Source organism: Lotus japonicus, chromosome 3 (assembly GCF_012489685.1).
Source record: "Lotus japonicus ecotype B-129 chromosome 3, LjGifu_v1.2".
Lineage (NCBI taxonomy): Eukaryota > Viridiplantae > Streptophyta > Magnoliopsida > Fabales > Fabaceae > Lotus > Lotus japonicus.
The window spans coordinates 82,340,240-82,352,698 of NC_080043.1; the positions used below are offsets into that span (position 1 = coordinate 82,340,240).

Sequence of the window (12,459 nt, forward strand, 5' to 3'; positions counted from 1 at the left end):
TTTATTCATAAAATTTAAATTCAATTTAAAATAAATGATTTTTCAAAATGTTTTTACTATTTAATTTCAAGTCTAAAATTTAAATTAAGATTAAGAACTTTGAAGTTTCTCACTAGAATCTTATATCGATCAGATATAAAAACGTATCTTTCGATTGAATGACACTTTTACAATTTTAAATGTGAAGGTGTCTCCATCTTATCTGGAGAAAAAAAAAAAAAACCTTCAATTTTTACAAATCACTTTTAAGGAAAATGAAATAGATTTATACTTTATAGTGTCTTCCCATACTCTCATCTACCCTGCCTAATAGGATCAAATAGTGATATTTTTTCGTGCCCAAATAACACATGAGAAAACTAAGATGGACCTTAGTCACACAAAGCCTCTAATCCACATGGTTCACACGCTCTAAAAAAAGTGATAACTTATAGTTGGGAAGAAGATTAACAATTTCATTAAATCACCTCATGAATAAGGAAATTTTGACTTGCCCGTTGCATAAACCCTCTTGGTTCTCATTCCTAAGTGGATAGACAACTACATTCAAATAGTTTTTGGACCATCAAATCAAACTATGTGATATTCTTTATAATCTCATTAGTCATTACAAAAATCTTGGTAAATCATGTAAGATTGTTTCTACAACATATCATATCATAAGCCCTCTGCAATGCAGTTTCATTCTCGAAAAAGGGACAATTGGTAATGCCATCAACCTCCAAAAGAAGCTGTGAATCACACGACAAATTTAAAGAAGAAACTGGGGAACCTTGCCTTTAGGTGGATGTAGGAATCATATGTATAACAGTCTAGACCGATGTTTCCTTGAAACCATACAAAGAGAATTTGGATATCAAGAAAGTCTATTACTTTTATCATGCACTGTGTTCCAACATCCAAACTATCAGTTCTATGAATTGGAGACTGGCTACCAATTTTTAGCCTGAAGACAGGACTTCCACTATCTCCTTAATTTGTGCTTTACATGGAGAAAAACAGATTTTTTTATTTTTTATTTTTTTACGTTGGTAATTTAAGTTGAAATTTAGGAACTGATGGGATGAAATAAAAGTAGAAACTACCTACTTGCAAAAGGTATGAAGTTTGATGTGCATGTGCACATTTTTCTCAAAAAAATATGTATATTGTATTCACGAATGCTTCATGCCGTATGGATCTTTTTCTGCATCATTATTTTGAAATCATCCACTAATCATATGGTAGCACATTTTTATCTCTTCATGAATATTTGTCGCTCATTGAACCTGAATCAACACATAAAATAATTTTACTCAAACATCAATACTTATGCTAGAATAATAATATCACTGCAATGCAAACATAGTTACATGATTACATGGGGCTTTAGAGGTCAGGTCATGGTGTTCTTTGCATCTAGACGTGGTGTTCCTTTTCTTTTTTTGGAACAAGCGATTGTCTCTAACATGTTACATGGATATCAGATCTTGTCCCTTCTAGCTTAACACTCACTTTGCTTTAAATATGGCAGATGTCACTCCTAAATCCTAATCTGGAGTTACAATATACAGACGGTTCTTATTTGGCCTTTCAGAAGGTGCAAAAGGCAATTAAGCCAACGTGGATTGACAGACTTGACCATCAGGACTTGGATTTGAGCCTAACTCTCTCAAGGGTCTGGGTCCGAATCTCCCTATGTAAAGAAAATCCCAAGTTGGTGGATATTCTCTCGGTAAGATCTCCTAGCGCTTCAACATGCTATTGGCGTAGTCTACACCACGCAGACCTATACTGGCCTCCACATGGAAGCAGAAAATTATTGCTTCCAACAAAAGAGTATTGCATGGAAACATGTGTAGGGCTGGTGAATCGCGTAGACGAACATACCATACCAATAAGAGCCATATCATAATTCTAAAGTACCTTTTTCACAAAATGGTTAATGACAGCAATTTTGTTAAACAAGCTCCACCATATAAAATCACGAGTTAGCCCTTAAGCTAACATATTTAGAGCTTTAATTCTATGATAAAATATGTATAACCTAACCCTTGTCCTTTGCCATCATGACAGCTATTAAATTCTCTCCATCTTTGTCCTATCTTCTATTTATAGACTGCCACTAATTCTTGATCAGTTATAGAAACTGCTAGACGTTTTCTGATGCATTGAAAGAAAACAGGTACTTGGTTATCAAAGTTTCTAGTGATTGGCTTTCTGCAAAATTTCCAGTTTAACCATTTTGATAGAACCAATTGACCAAACATATTACATCACATGGAATAGTTCAAAATTCATACAAGATGGAAAACACTAGACAATTCCCAATGCAAGAAGACACTGATGCTATCTCCCTAACAAGTTTAACTGTAACTAAAATCTCACTATCATAATTTAATTATTTCCCAACACCTGCGTTTCTCCACAGCTAAAGTGAACTCCAAAGTTGAAAGTTGCAGTTACTTGCAAATTATCCACTGGAAAAGAGGAAACTGAATCTAGAATGCACAATACTGTAAAGCTCTCAAGTTGTACTCTGTTAGCCTGCTGAAGCAGTTGTCTGTGTAAGGGGCTCTTTTCTACAGTCACAATCACAAGTATTGTTCTTGTATCCTAGCACGGTTCTCTTCCCACCACAATCTGGCGTGCACTTCTCCAAATTTTTCGCGGCTGTGCAAAAGAAAATTTTAATTTAAATGAATGTGATTGGTCATAAAAATTCAGCTTTTGAATATACAGCAAAAGCTTTGGTCAAACAATGCCATAATGTCCTGTTATAAATCATGTTTCATGACAGACTTTTAAATTCCAAATCCGTCTTAATGATTTGGTGTATACCTCCAATTTAATTTATAAAACCTAGAAGCTTAAAAAAATCAGAGAATCAAATTACTAAGCATAAACAAGATACCAAAATTAAGGAAAGACAATTTTCAAAAATCCAGGAGCAACACAACTTGGTTAGGACTTGGGAGGTATCATGCACCAGTTAAGATAGTTAGCTACAAAGAATTAAAAACTTTTGCATTAAAATAGTTTATTTTCCATTCTTATGATTTCTGCATACCTGAACCGGACACGCCTAAGTTCTCTAGCTCCACCTGGCAGCGCTCTGATGGTGATGTATACTCCTGGTTCATCCTGTTCGACCCATTCGGTTTCCATTTCACTGGCATTGCTGATTGAAAGCTCACCTGAGCGATCTTCCTCTCCCGAGGAACTTGTCCTTACAGAACCTTCAATGGATGATCTCTCAGTCTTTGGCACACTAATGGTGGAAAGATTAGGTGTTGATCCTAAACCGCTTGTTTCATAACGAGGTTGAGGTTGCCTTTGGTGGTGATCCAGTGAATCTGATGAGGAGTAACCCATTCCCATTGGTTGGTGAAGATGACGGGGCAGGCGCTCTTTACTGAGAGGAGGAGTGGCAGGGCTGTCCCTCGCAGATTCAATCCTTGAGCTCTGAAAAAGAAAAAGAGAAGTCGATTCAAAACTGAATATTCTAAATGAATTGCTCATGTGAATATAAAAGGTAACAATCCACTGCCTTAGTTAATTTATAGGTCACAGATTAAGTAGGAAGACAATCCTTGCACAACTCCATGCAATTCAAAGCCAGGTTTACCACTCAAACTCATGCATTGGTTTGGAATACACATTTAATCATGAAATTCTCAACAACAAATAACACAAAGGTGAATCCTCACCTCATCCTCAGATCTAGGTGGGGTTGGAAGAGGAACTGCATTTTGATCGAACCTTTGAACATTGTACAACTCCATGACCTTGTCGTAATTCTCTGCCCACCACCTCTGTGCTTGCCATTTATTGAACATTTCACGGCTGATCACACACATAAAATAATTAGATAAAAGAAGAAACCTGACATCTAACACAAGCACATTTTCCTTCATCAAAAAACTTTCAGCCTGTATAGGACTAAAATGGTCAGCTCATTTTGGGAGACAGCACTGGTATAGTAGTATAGACCCAAACATTTCAAAAAGTTTATAAACAGCTCCATCCCCTGGGTTCTGGGGAAACTGTTTGTGCTCAGGGTACACAAATTATTTACCAATTGATGCACCCCTGGAAGTTTTACCTACCCAGAACTATAAGTCCAAATGAGATTTGGATAATTGGATCCCCCAACATGGTTGCGTTGAGCAAAAAAAGCAGTTAAATTTTATGCTACTACAACCTCCATACGTTGTTTCCAAATTGTTGTGAGAGTGACTTAATAGAAACCTAAACTTTTATGAAAGATAGAAGTGCCTTAAGTTATAACTTGTACCAGTTATAGTTAAATCGTGTAAGTTAATGAAAATATTCAATAACAATAAAGTAGAATTTATGTTCATAAACTATTTATTGAATGGACCCTTCTAGTTTAATTCGTGTATTAAAATTTCCTTTATAATTCAGAACAGAGGGGAGTGTTCTTGACAAATTTGGTTGTCTTTCATAAAATGAAAATTGCTATGGCACAAAAGTGAGGCTGGCCTATTTAATTGCATAGCTTCCTTTACTTTATTTCCCCCTTTTACACCCCCTCTGTTCTTTGTTCTTTTCCCTTTTTCTTTTTGGGGGATGAGAGGAGGGAGGGCATTTGAATGATCAGGCTAGGAGATAAAAACCCTTTTTGCTTTTGCCCCGTTCTATAACAACCAGTGAAGCATGAGTTACTGACAGTGGAACAAAGCTAGAGGCAATACAAACAAGATAGATGCTGCCAATCTAGAATCTGGACAGCCTTTGAAAAGTATGTGATCACTCTCAAACAAACATGTACTTAATGCCAGATCAAAGAAGTGAAAGTTTAAACAACCAAAGGACAAAGTTACACTGGTTAAAAAGCTAGTTGCCTCTGCCAAATGACAATTCTGACATCCTGAAGCTACTCGCATAAGCTTCTCCCCATAATTAATTTTGAATTTAGAATCAATTACACTAAGAGCTCGTGCAATTTCCAAAACATACAAGAGAGAAGGGTAGTACCTGAACCGTATCCTCTTCAGATCATTCCCACCCTGAGGCAATGAAACAAAAGTAATAAGCACACCAGGCTCCACTTGTGCAATCCATTCCCTGGGCTCATCCTCCTCCGTTAACATCACTGACTCAGTACGTCCACTCACTGATGCTGGTGTTCCTTCCCCACTGGAAAGCCCTTTCAGTCTTGCTTCCATTTCCTTACCCCACATCCTTGGGGTTGAATTGGAGCTACCAGTTCGGTGGTAGGCCATGTGGAACCTTGCTGAATCTGAGCCCACATCAGAGTCAGCATACTTTCGATTCTTGTTATTATTGGAAGATCTTGAACAAGGCTTGCAATTCTTATAGGCCCCAGAAGCCTTCACTGCCATGTCCTTGATCTGGTAAACAAAAACTAGCTCTTTGTCACCACAGAGAAAAACAAAATAAGAAAACATTGAAAGACAACACAATTGGGTATCTTCTATTCCATGATTTGTTCCTCAAACTTCAAGGAATCACAAAAATGAAATCCTACATGCCAGGGCAGGAACAAGAACATGGACTTTTATAAAACTGACAAATTCATGTTAGCAAAATAATGAGTTTCTGAATCTCTTGTCTAACTATTAGCATTCAAATATGAAGAGAATTACACAATTGATTACTAAAACAGTTCTAAATGGCTTTGTGAATTAACCTGAGCAGTGAGAGCCTTGATGGCTTGCTTGGTGCTGGGTGTTTGCACAGCTTCTTCCTCTTCTTCTGGTTGAAGAGATCCATTATTAAGCTGCTTGGAACAAGCTATGCAAGTCAACATTTCTGATACCCTTCACCTGATTCACACTCTAAACGGCAAAAGATCACCAAGTTACACCCCAAATCAAACCAATGCTGTTATTAGAAAAAGGTTGACACTTTGCAGCAATTAAACAAACAGAAGATCTGCAGTCAACTCAATCCACCCCAAAAACACAAAAACCAAATCCTCCATTGAATGTGATGCAGTGCACAAACCCAGTCAAATTCAAACAGTGATCCAATGAACAATGAGGACCAAAATCACAACATTTCAAACACCCCTTCAGGGAAGAGATGGAGAAAAAGAAGGAGAAGGTAAAAGGGTAGGCTGAGATGTGAAAGATCTATGACAATGAGATCAAAATGCATTAAAAATGTAATCTTTATGATTTATTTATATAGCAGAGTTGGAGTAAACTAGACTCTGCCTCTCTCTAAGAGTCAGAGGAGACTTAACATAAGACACACAACACACGCATAACAACAAATACATAGAGTGCAAGTTAGAAACGAGTACCCTTTTCAGTGTTTGTGAAGAAGGGTCATTGAGATTCGGGTTCTATGAATGTATGTAGCTGATAACTCTACAACGTGTGAGGTTTGGCGTGATGACCTGGTCCACTATGTGTCTATTGTGCAGCGTGGAGCTTGTGACAGTGTGAATGTGAAGTGTTATATATAGTGAGAGAAAGGGTGTGAGAGAGAGATGATGCATGCGCCACCCTATGGTTTAACTCAGATGACACACAGAGAGAGATGAGAGACAGGGGAAAAGGTGAAAATGGGAGTGTAGCGGCGTGAAGTTATGTGCTTTGAAAAAAGAAGCATCTCTTCAGTTCTGTGATTTTTTATCCACTTCACTTTGCCCCCACACATATGTTGATGTTATTCTCCACAAAAGTTGCCTCAATTTCGTTTTCATTTTTCATAAATGATCCTGAATTTTTGCTACATAGTACTTGATTGCACTATTTGTGGCTGATTACTGGTGTCTTTGTTACATGTGTATGAAGTTTCATTTGCCCAAGAAATTGGGTGTTGTGTGATATGAAATACCTAGAAAAATGTCACATGTTATACCCCTAGAAAAAATAGGGGTATTATTGTAATTTCAGGTTGATTTGAAGTTTTGTAAATTTTACACAAGTTTTTGTCACTTTAAGTGGTATAGACTATCGAGACACTCCTTCATCATCTACTACCACTTGCCACCTCCCATTATCCCACCTTCAGTCACCTTGCGTGTTTTCAAGCCGCCTTGAACAAACCAGGTCATCTGTTTGCCATCATCATTGTCATCGTCGTTGCCCTCTTCTTGGCTCATCACCACAGTTCACAAACGTCGACAACCAGCATCTCCCGTTAGCCACACGTCTCCATCTTGCGATATATGTGTATCCCTCACTGTCTCCTTCACAACTAGATTGCAAGTCGTCTTGTCCCAATATGCCTCCCCATGTGCTATATGTGCGAACACTCATTGTTATCGTTGCTCCTTGTCTCCTTAACCATTAGATTGCGAGTCGTTTTGCCGAAGTACGAAGAGGCTTAAGCGTCAAAACCATCCACATGTGTGCACTTGTTGGCTACCACATAGTTTTGTATCTAGTTATTATGAGTTTATAGTTCAACCTCACAATAAACATTTTATTGATACTTCAAGTGCGTCTCTTTAACCCCACTAAAATACTAAGTTATGTATGGCTATGTTTGGCATGTTTAGCTGATAAGCTAGCTGAAAACTTATAAGCTAGCTGATAGCTAAAAGCTGATAAGCTAGCTGAAAACTGATAGCTGAAAGCTGAAAAGCTACGTGATTGAAACAAAAGTGTTTGGCAAAACTAGCGGTTAAACAAGCTGAAATTATAAAATGACATAAAATGACATACTTGTATAATTATTTTTATATTTAACATTACTTTATTTTCACATTAATACTAATATGGTATTAATATTAAAATTATTATCACTTTAAATATTTTTATTAACTTCAGTTATTTATCATCTTAAAAATATAATATTAATTTTTATTTATTTTTATTAATATAATATTTATAATACTTGTGGTGCGCAACGGTGTGGCGGGAATTGCATACATAAGTGTGAGGGGAAAATAAGTTTAGTGTTTTTATAAATATATAAGGGTAATGGTAGAATTTTAATAAAATAATAAGGATAAAAATGAGAATAAATTTAATAAGCTATAAGCTTTAAGCTATAAGCTACCTGAGATAGCTTATAGCTTAAAGCTTTAAGCTACTAAAATAAGCTCCTTCACCAAACACTTTTGAAGAGCTTTTAAGTTAGTCAAATAAGCTTTAAGCTAGTCAAATAAGCTATAAGCTAGCTGAAATGACATGCCAAACATAGCCTATGTATTAGCATGAGCATTACCACATGTCATAGGGGTAAACATGTAACATGTGTACTCATGCGGCTTTATGAATATGCATCATATTTTCCTTAATTAAATATAGGAGAAGAGAGGGGTGGGAAAAAAGTGGGAACCACCTACTTTATTCAATCTCTCCAAATTTAGAAGAAACTTACTCTCATTTATTTCATTTACAATTTTAGGAAATAAATTACAATCATATAACATATATTATATAAATATATATATATATATGTTTATAATAGGTAATTAGGTATAGTTATTTCACACAAAAACATCATTATTTCTTCTTCTTTCTAATCAATCGGATGAAACATGAGACTAGCTACCACTCGTTTTTTTTTCTCTTGTACTTTCTTCGTCCTTAATTATAAGACACTTTAAAAGACATATTTGGTGTTCTTTGTATAAGATCTCTTACTAGATTTTAAAAATATTTATTATCTTTTTTCAAGTATACCCTTTCTATTTACTTTGTAATTTCAAAAATTTTATTACCACTAATTTTTTCAAAACTAATACATTAATTAACATTATTACATGTTTTTTTTAATAAGCATATCTGACTAAAAAAGATATTATAATTAGGATTTAGGAATGGATGCAGTAATAACCAATTTCAAAAAAAAAATCCTCATCTTTTTCTCTCTTTTCATCTATGATTCTAGTATTCTACCACCAAACATGCCTAGTACGTGTGTGAAGGAGATTAGGAGAATGACAAGAATCTATACACAAGCATAAAATAAGGAAATGCAGTGATCGTGTGCATATGTGACATCAGTGTCATTTGAACACTCGTGTTGTTCGCAGTACGCTAATGTTGGACGCATCGGATTCAAAATTCAATGGGTGAATTCTGTGATACCCATATTTTTTTTCGGGTGTGGTACCTCGTATAGTACTTTAAGTTATAATTTTGTTATTTTCTTAAAAAAATGGATGATATATTGTTGCAATTTTTAAGAATTTAAGTTCAATGACTCAATGAACTAATAACATATTGTATTTAAGTTTGTTTATACTGTTCAATGCACAATTTGAAAAACTACGGTTTTATGTTTAACTTTCAACTTTGAGAGATCATCTAAGATCCTTTCTTGTCATGATCTTCTTTCTTCATGCCTCATCTATGTTGAACCTTGCAAATCTTCATCCATCATTTTATTTTAAGTTCAAATTGTTATATTTTTCTATTAATTTATATCATTCTGGGTACCACGCCTTAATCTGGCTTAAGGTACCACAGCAAGCACCAAATTCAATTAATAAGTGTAAGCCTACCAAAATTGTTGAAATTGGAGTTTGGAGGCCTAGTTTCTTAGATAATTGTCTCATTATTAAGTTGTTAGCTGTTGATATTATTTTGACAAAGGAATCAGAAAATGTGTTGCAGAGTCACGGGTAGAATCTAATTCAAGCAAATCAGTTGTATCTATTGATTATGTTCACATGGATCAAGCATCAGTCATATTAACCAGAAGAACTACTGCTTCTCTCTCTCTCCCTTTTGTCCATTTTTGTTCACAGTCGAAACATCTTCAAATTCAAAGCTACCATAAACTTCCTTTTCTAGGTTTTTTTCACTGTTTTGTTTCATGCTACAGTTCTAGTCAATTCTTAGTTGGTACCAATTTGATAACTGTGTTAAGTCATTCAATGCCCACATGACATGAGTAAGGACTAAGGAATGTAAAATAATTAATGTATATTTTATTATATATTAGGGTAAAAAAATTATACACCATAGCTACTTTCTTAATTTTTTTTATAAGAATTTTATCATATTTCTCCCGAATCCTTCATTCTATGAAACCATTTGTTCACGTCGTGAATTCTAGAAGACTAAGCAAGGATCAAAGTGACTCAAACTTCCTTTTATACATCTCCAAAGAAAGGAAGGAGCGAGATGGTGGTTTTTGTTGTTCCCGCGAAGCAAAGATTATTCACCAAGCGAATGAAGTGGGTCAATCTCTTTTTGACTTCGGTCAAATACTTTACCCCAGGTGAAGTACCAAATTTTCAAGTGAAAGTAAGGAATTACCCTGTTTGATTCGTAAAACTTTCACTGACATAGCTCACCAAGTGTCCCTTAAGAAATCGCCCCCTATGCGTAGGTACAATGATAAATATCAATAAAACAATTTTGACCTATATATTCAAATCTCTCATCAATATTTGTGAACCACCTTAGGGAAAGTTAAAATATTCTAGAAGCAGGAATATTATGTATGGGCTTTTGGTCCAGCTTTCACACCTCGATCGGTCTATGAGTTCTTCAGATACGCCTTCTCGTGCACATAGAGTCAGGTCAATCACCCACAAGAGTAAATCTATTACTCTATCCATAACACAAATCCACCCAAATCCAATTGATCCAAACATTAGGCTCACGATATGTTGGTCTAATGGTTGACTAGTAACATGAACTTAGTATGGTCACTTGCATGAGAGTATGACTGACCTAATGTGGAAGCTCAACCTAGTTATGAGAATATGGCCAACATGATGTGGAAGTTCACCTTGGTTCCCTGCATGAAGTATGATCAACCTGATGTGGAAGTTGTGGAATGCGAGTATTGTCGACCTAGTGCGGGGACTCAACCATACTGGTACACCATTCAATCAAATTATGCGCTATAAATTTATCAACTTTGAATCCTCCAGAGGATTCAATTAAAGTTATAGCTAAATTATATTTGAGTAAAATAATTATGCTAAATTTTTAATTGAAAATCTTAGGAATTAGAGAAATTTGTTTTAGCTGTTGAATTTTTACTAGTCTCTATCTGCATCATGGTTTCCGATTGGTGGACTGCATTTGTGCCTTTGTATTTGGTCACAACATGACACCAAACATATTACACATTCGAAAATCTTTTTACAATTGATTTTGAAATAAGATTAAATTATGGGATAAGCTATTAAAAAAAATTCTAAATTTCAGAATTGATTTTGAGAAAAATAATTGATCAAGCAAGCTAATAATTCCGTTCCTCCGGAACTCGAAATTGCACAAATGCATTGTTTGAACAAAAACAACATTGAGTTTACTTAATGTGTAGTTAATCTTCGTTAACCTGTTCTTCAGCTTACAATCTTCATTAACCTTTATCATGAATAACAAAAGAGATAAAGTCCTAATAAAGATGAAAAGATTTGTCTCCTTATACAAGGCTGCACTGAAGCGATTTTGTTACTTGCAAAAGCAGTGAGTGATCGAACTCTGTTTGCACCTAACACACCACGGGGAATGAAAAAGACAACCCAACTCTTTTTCTAAAGAGCTAAATGAAAAGAACCGTTAACAGTTACCACAAATCTTTGTGTGATGCCAAACTTTCCCTGTGCCTCAATCAGAATTCAGAATTATAGAGCTATCATTCCTTTAACATAAAAAAGCTAACTCTCTATGCATCAAATGATTAAAATATGTGAATTTTCAAGTTAGAGCTAACAATGATTTGGATTAGGGCCCAGTTTGGAAGAGCTTATTTGAGCTTATCTGACAGCATAAGCTCTTATGTCAGTGTTTGGGAGGACTTATGCAAACAGCTTATGACCTGCCATAAGCTATTTTCAGCTTATTTTCATAAGCTACTCAGGATAGCTTATGAAAAACAGCTTATGCTTATATACAGCTTATTTTTAATTTATTTCAATAAATTTTCAAAAATAGCTTATGAATAAGCGCTTATGACATAAGCGCTTATGACCATAAGTGCTTAATTAAGCTGTTTTTTCAAACAGGACCTAAATCAACTTCCTTTCGATCTGTTGTTGTCAAGAAGGGAGGAATAAAGTGAAATTAATACACTCTTTCTTGTATAGTGGAAGCTCTTTTTGTTTCTTTCCGGTTGCAACATTACACGGGAAGAGACAACCGCTAGATTCCTAATTTGAAAACGTTATAAGTAAGAAATCTTACTTCTTAAGGAATTCTAATACGTGGAATTCTGAATTTTGTTTTCTAAAATAGTTTGGTCTCTTGACGGTAGAATATGACTTGCATCAGGATAATACAGTGGCAGACTGGCTACCTCATTTGGGCTCGCGCTCCTTAGCCCCGCAATATAGTGTTTTAGATTTTCTCATGTTGAGCTACAAACTCTCTTAATGCTATTCGGATGTTGGATTCCCCCCTTGATGTCGCACTTGGGAGCTCTATTGTTGGAGATTGTTGGCATCTCAACCCCCCGTCTGTGGCCAGTGGCGGAGGGAGGGGGTGGCCCATAGGGGTCATGGCCCCACCCTGAATAAATAGTTTATTTATAGCCATTATGTGTATTGCTTTTAGACTTTTTTAC

General features: G+C 35.6%; 1 protein-coding gene across 1 annotated transcript; it reads right to left on the bottom strand.

Moving 5' to 3' along the window:
• Positions 1-2,196: 2,196 nt before the first annotated feature.
• On the bottom strand, positions 2,197-6,618 carry LOC130746483 (protein Brevis radix-like 2). Its single transcript, XM_057599118.1, has 6 exons — positions 6,275-6,618; positions 5,657-5,804; positions 4,981-5,357; positions 3,690-3,825; positions 3,050-3,444; positions 2,197-2,652 (listed from the first exon to the last, which is right to left on the bottom strand). Exons 2-6 carry the CDS (start codon positions 5,774-5,776, stop codon positions 2,574-2,576), a joined length of 1,107 nt encoding a protein of 368 aa, XP_057455101.1. The 5' UTR covers positions 5,777-5,804; positions 6,275-6,618; the 3' UTR covers positions 2,197-2,573.
• Positions 6,619-12,459: the final 5,841 nt, after the last annotated feature.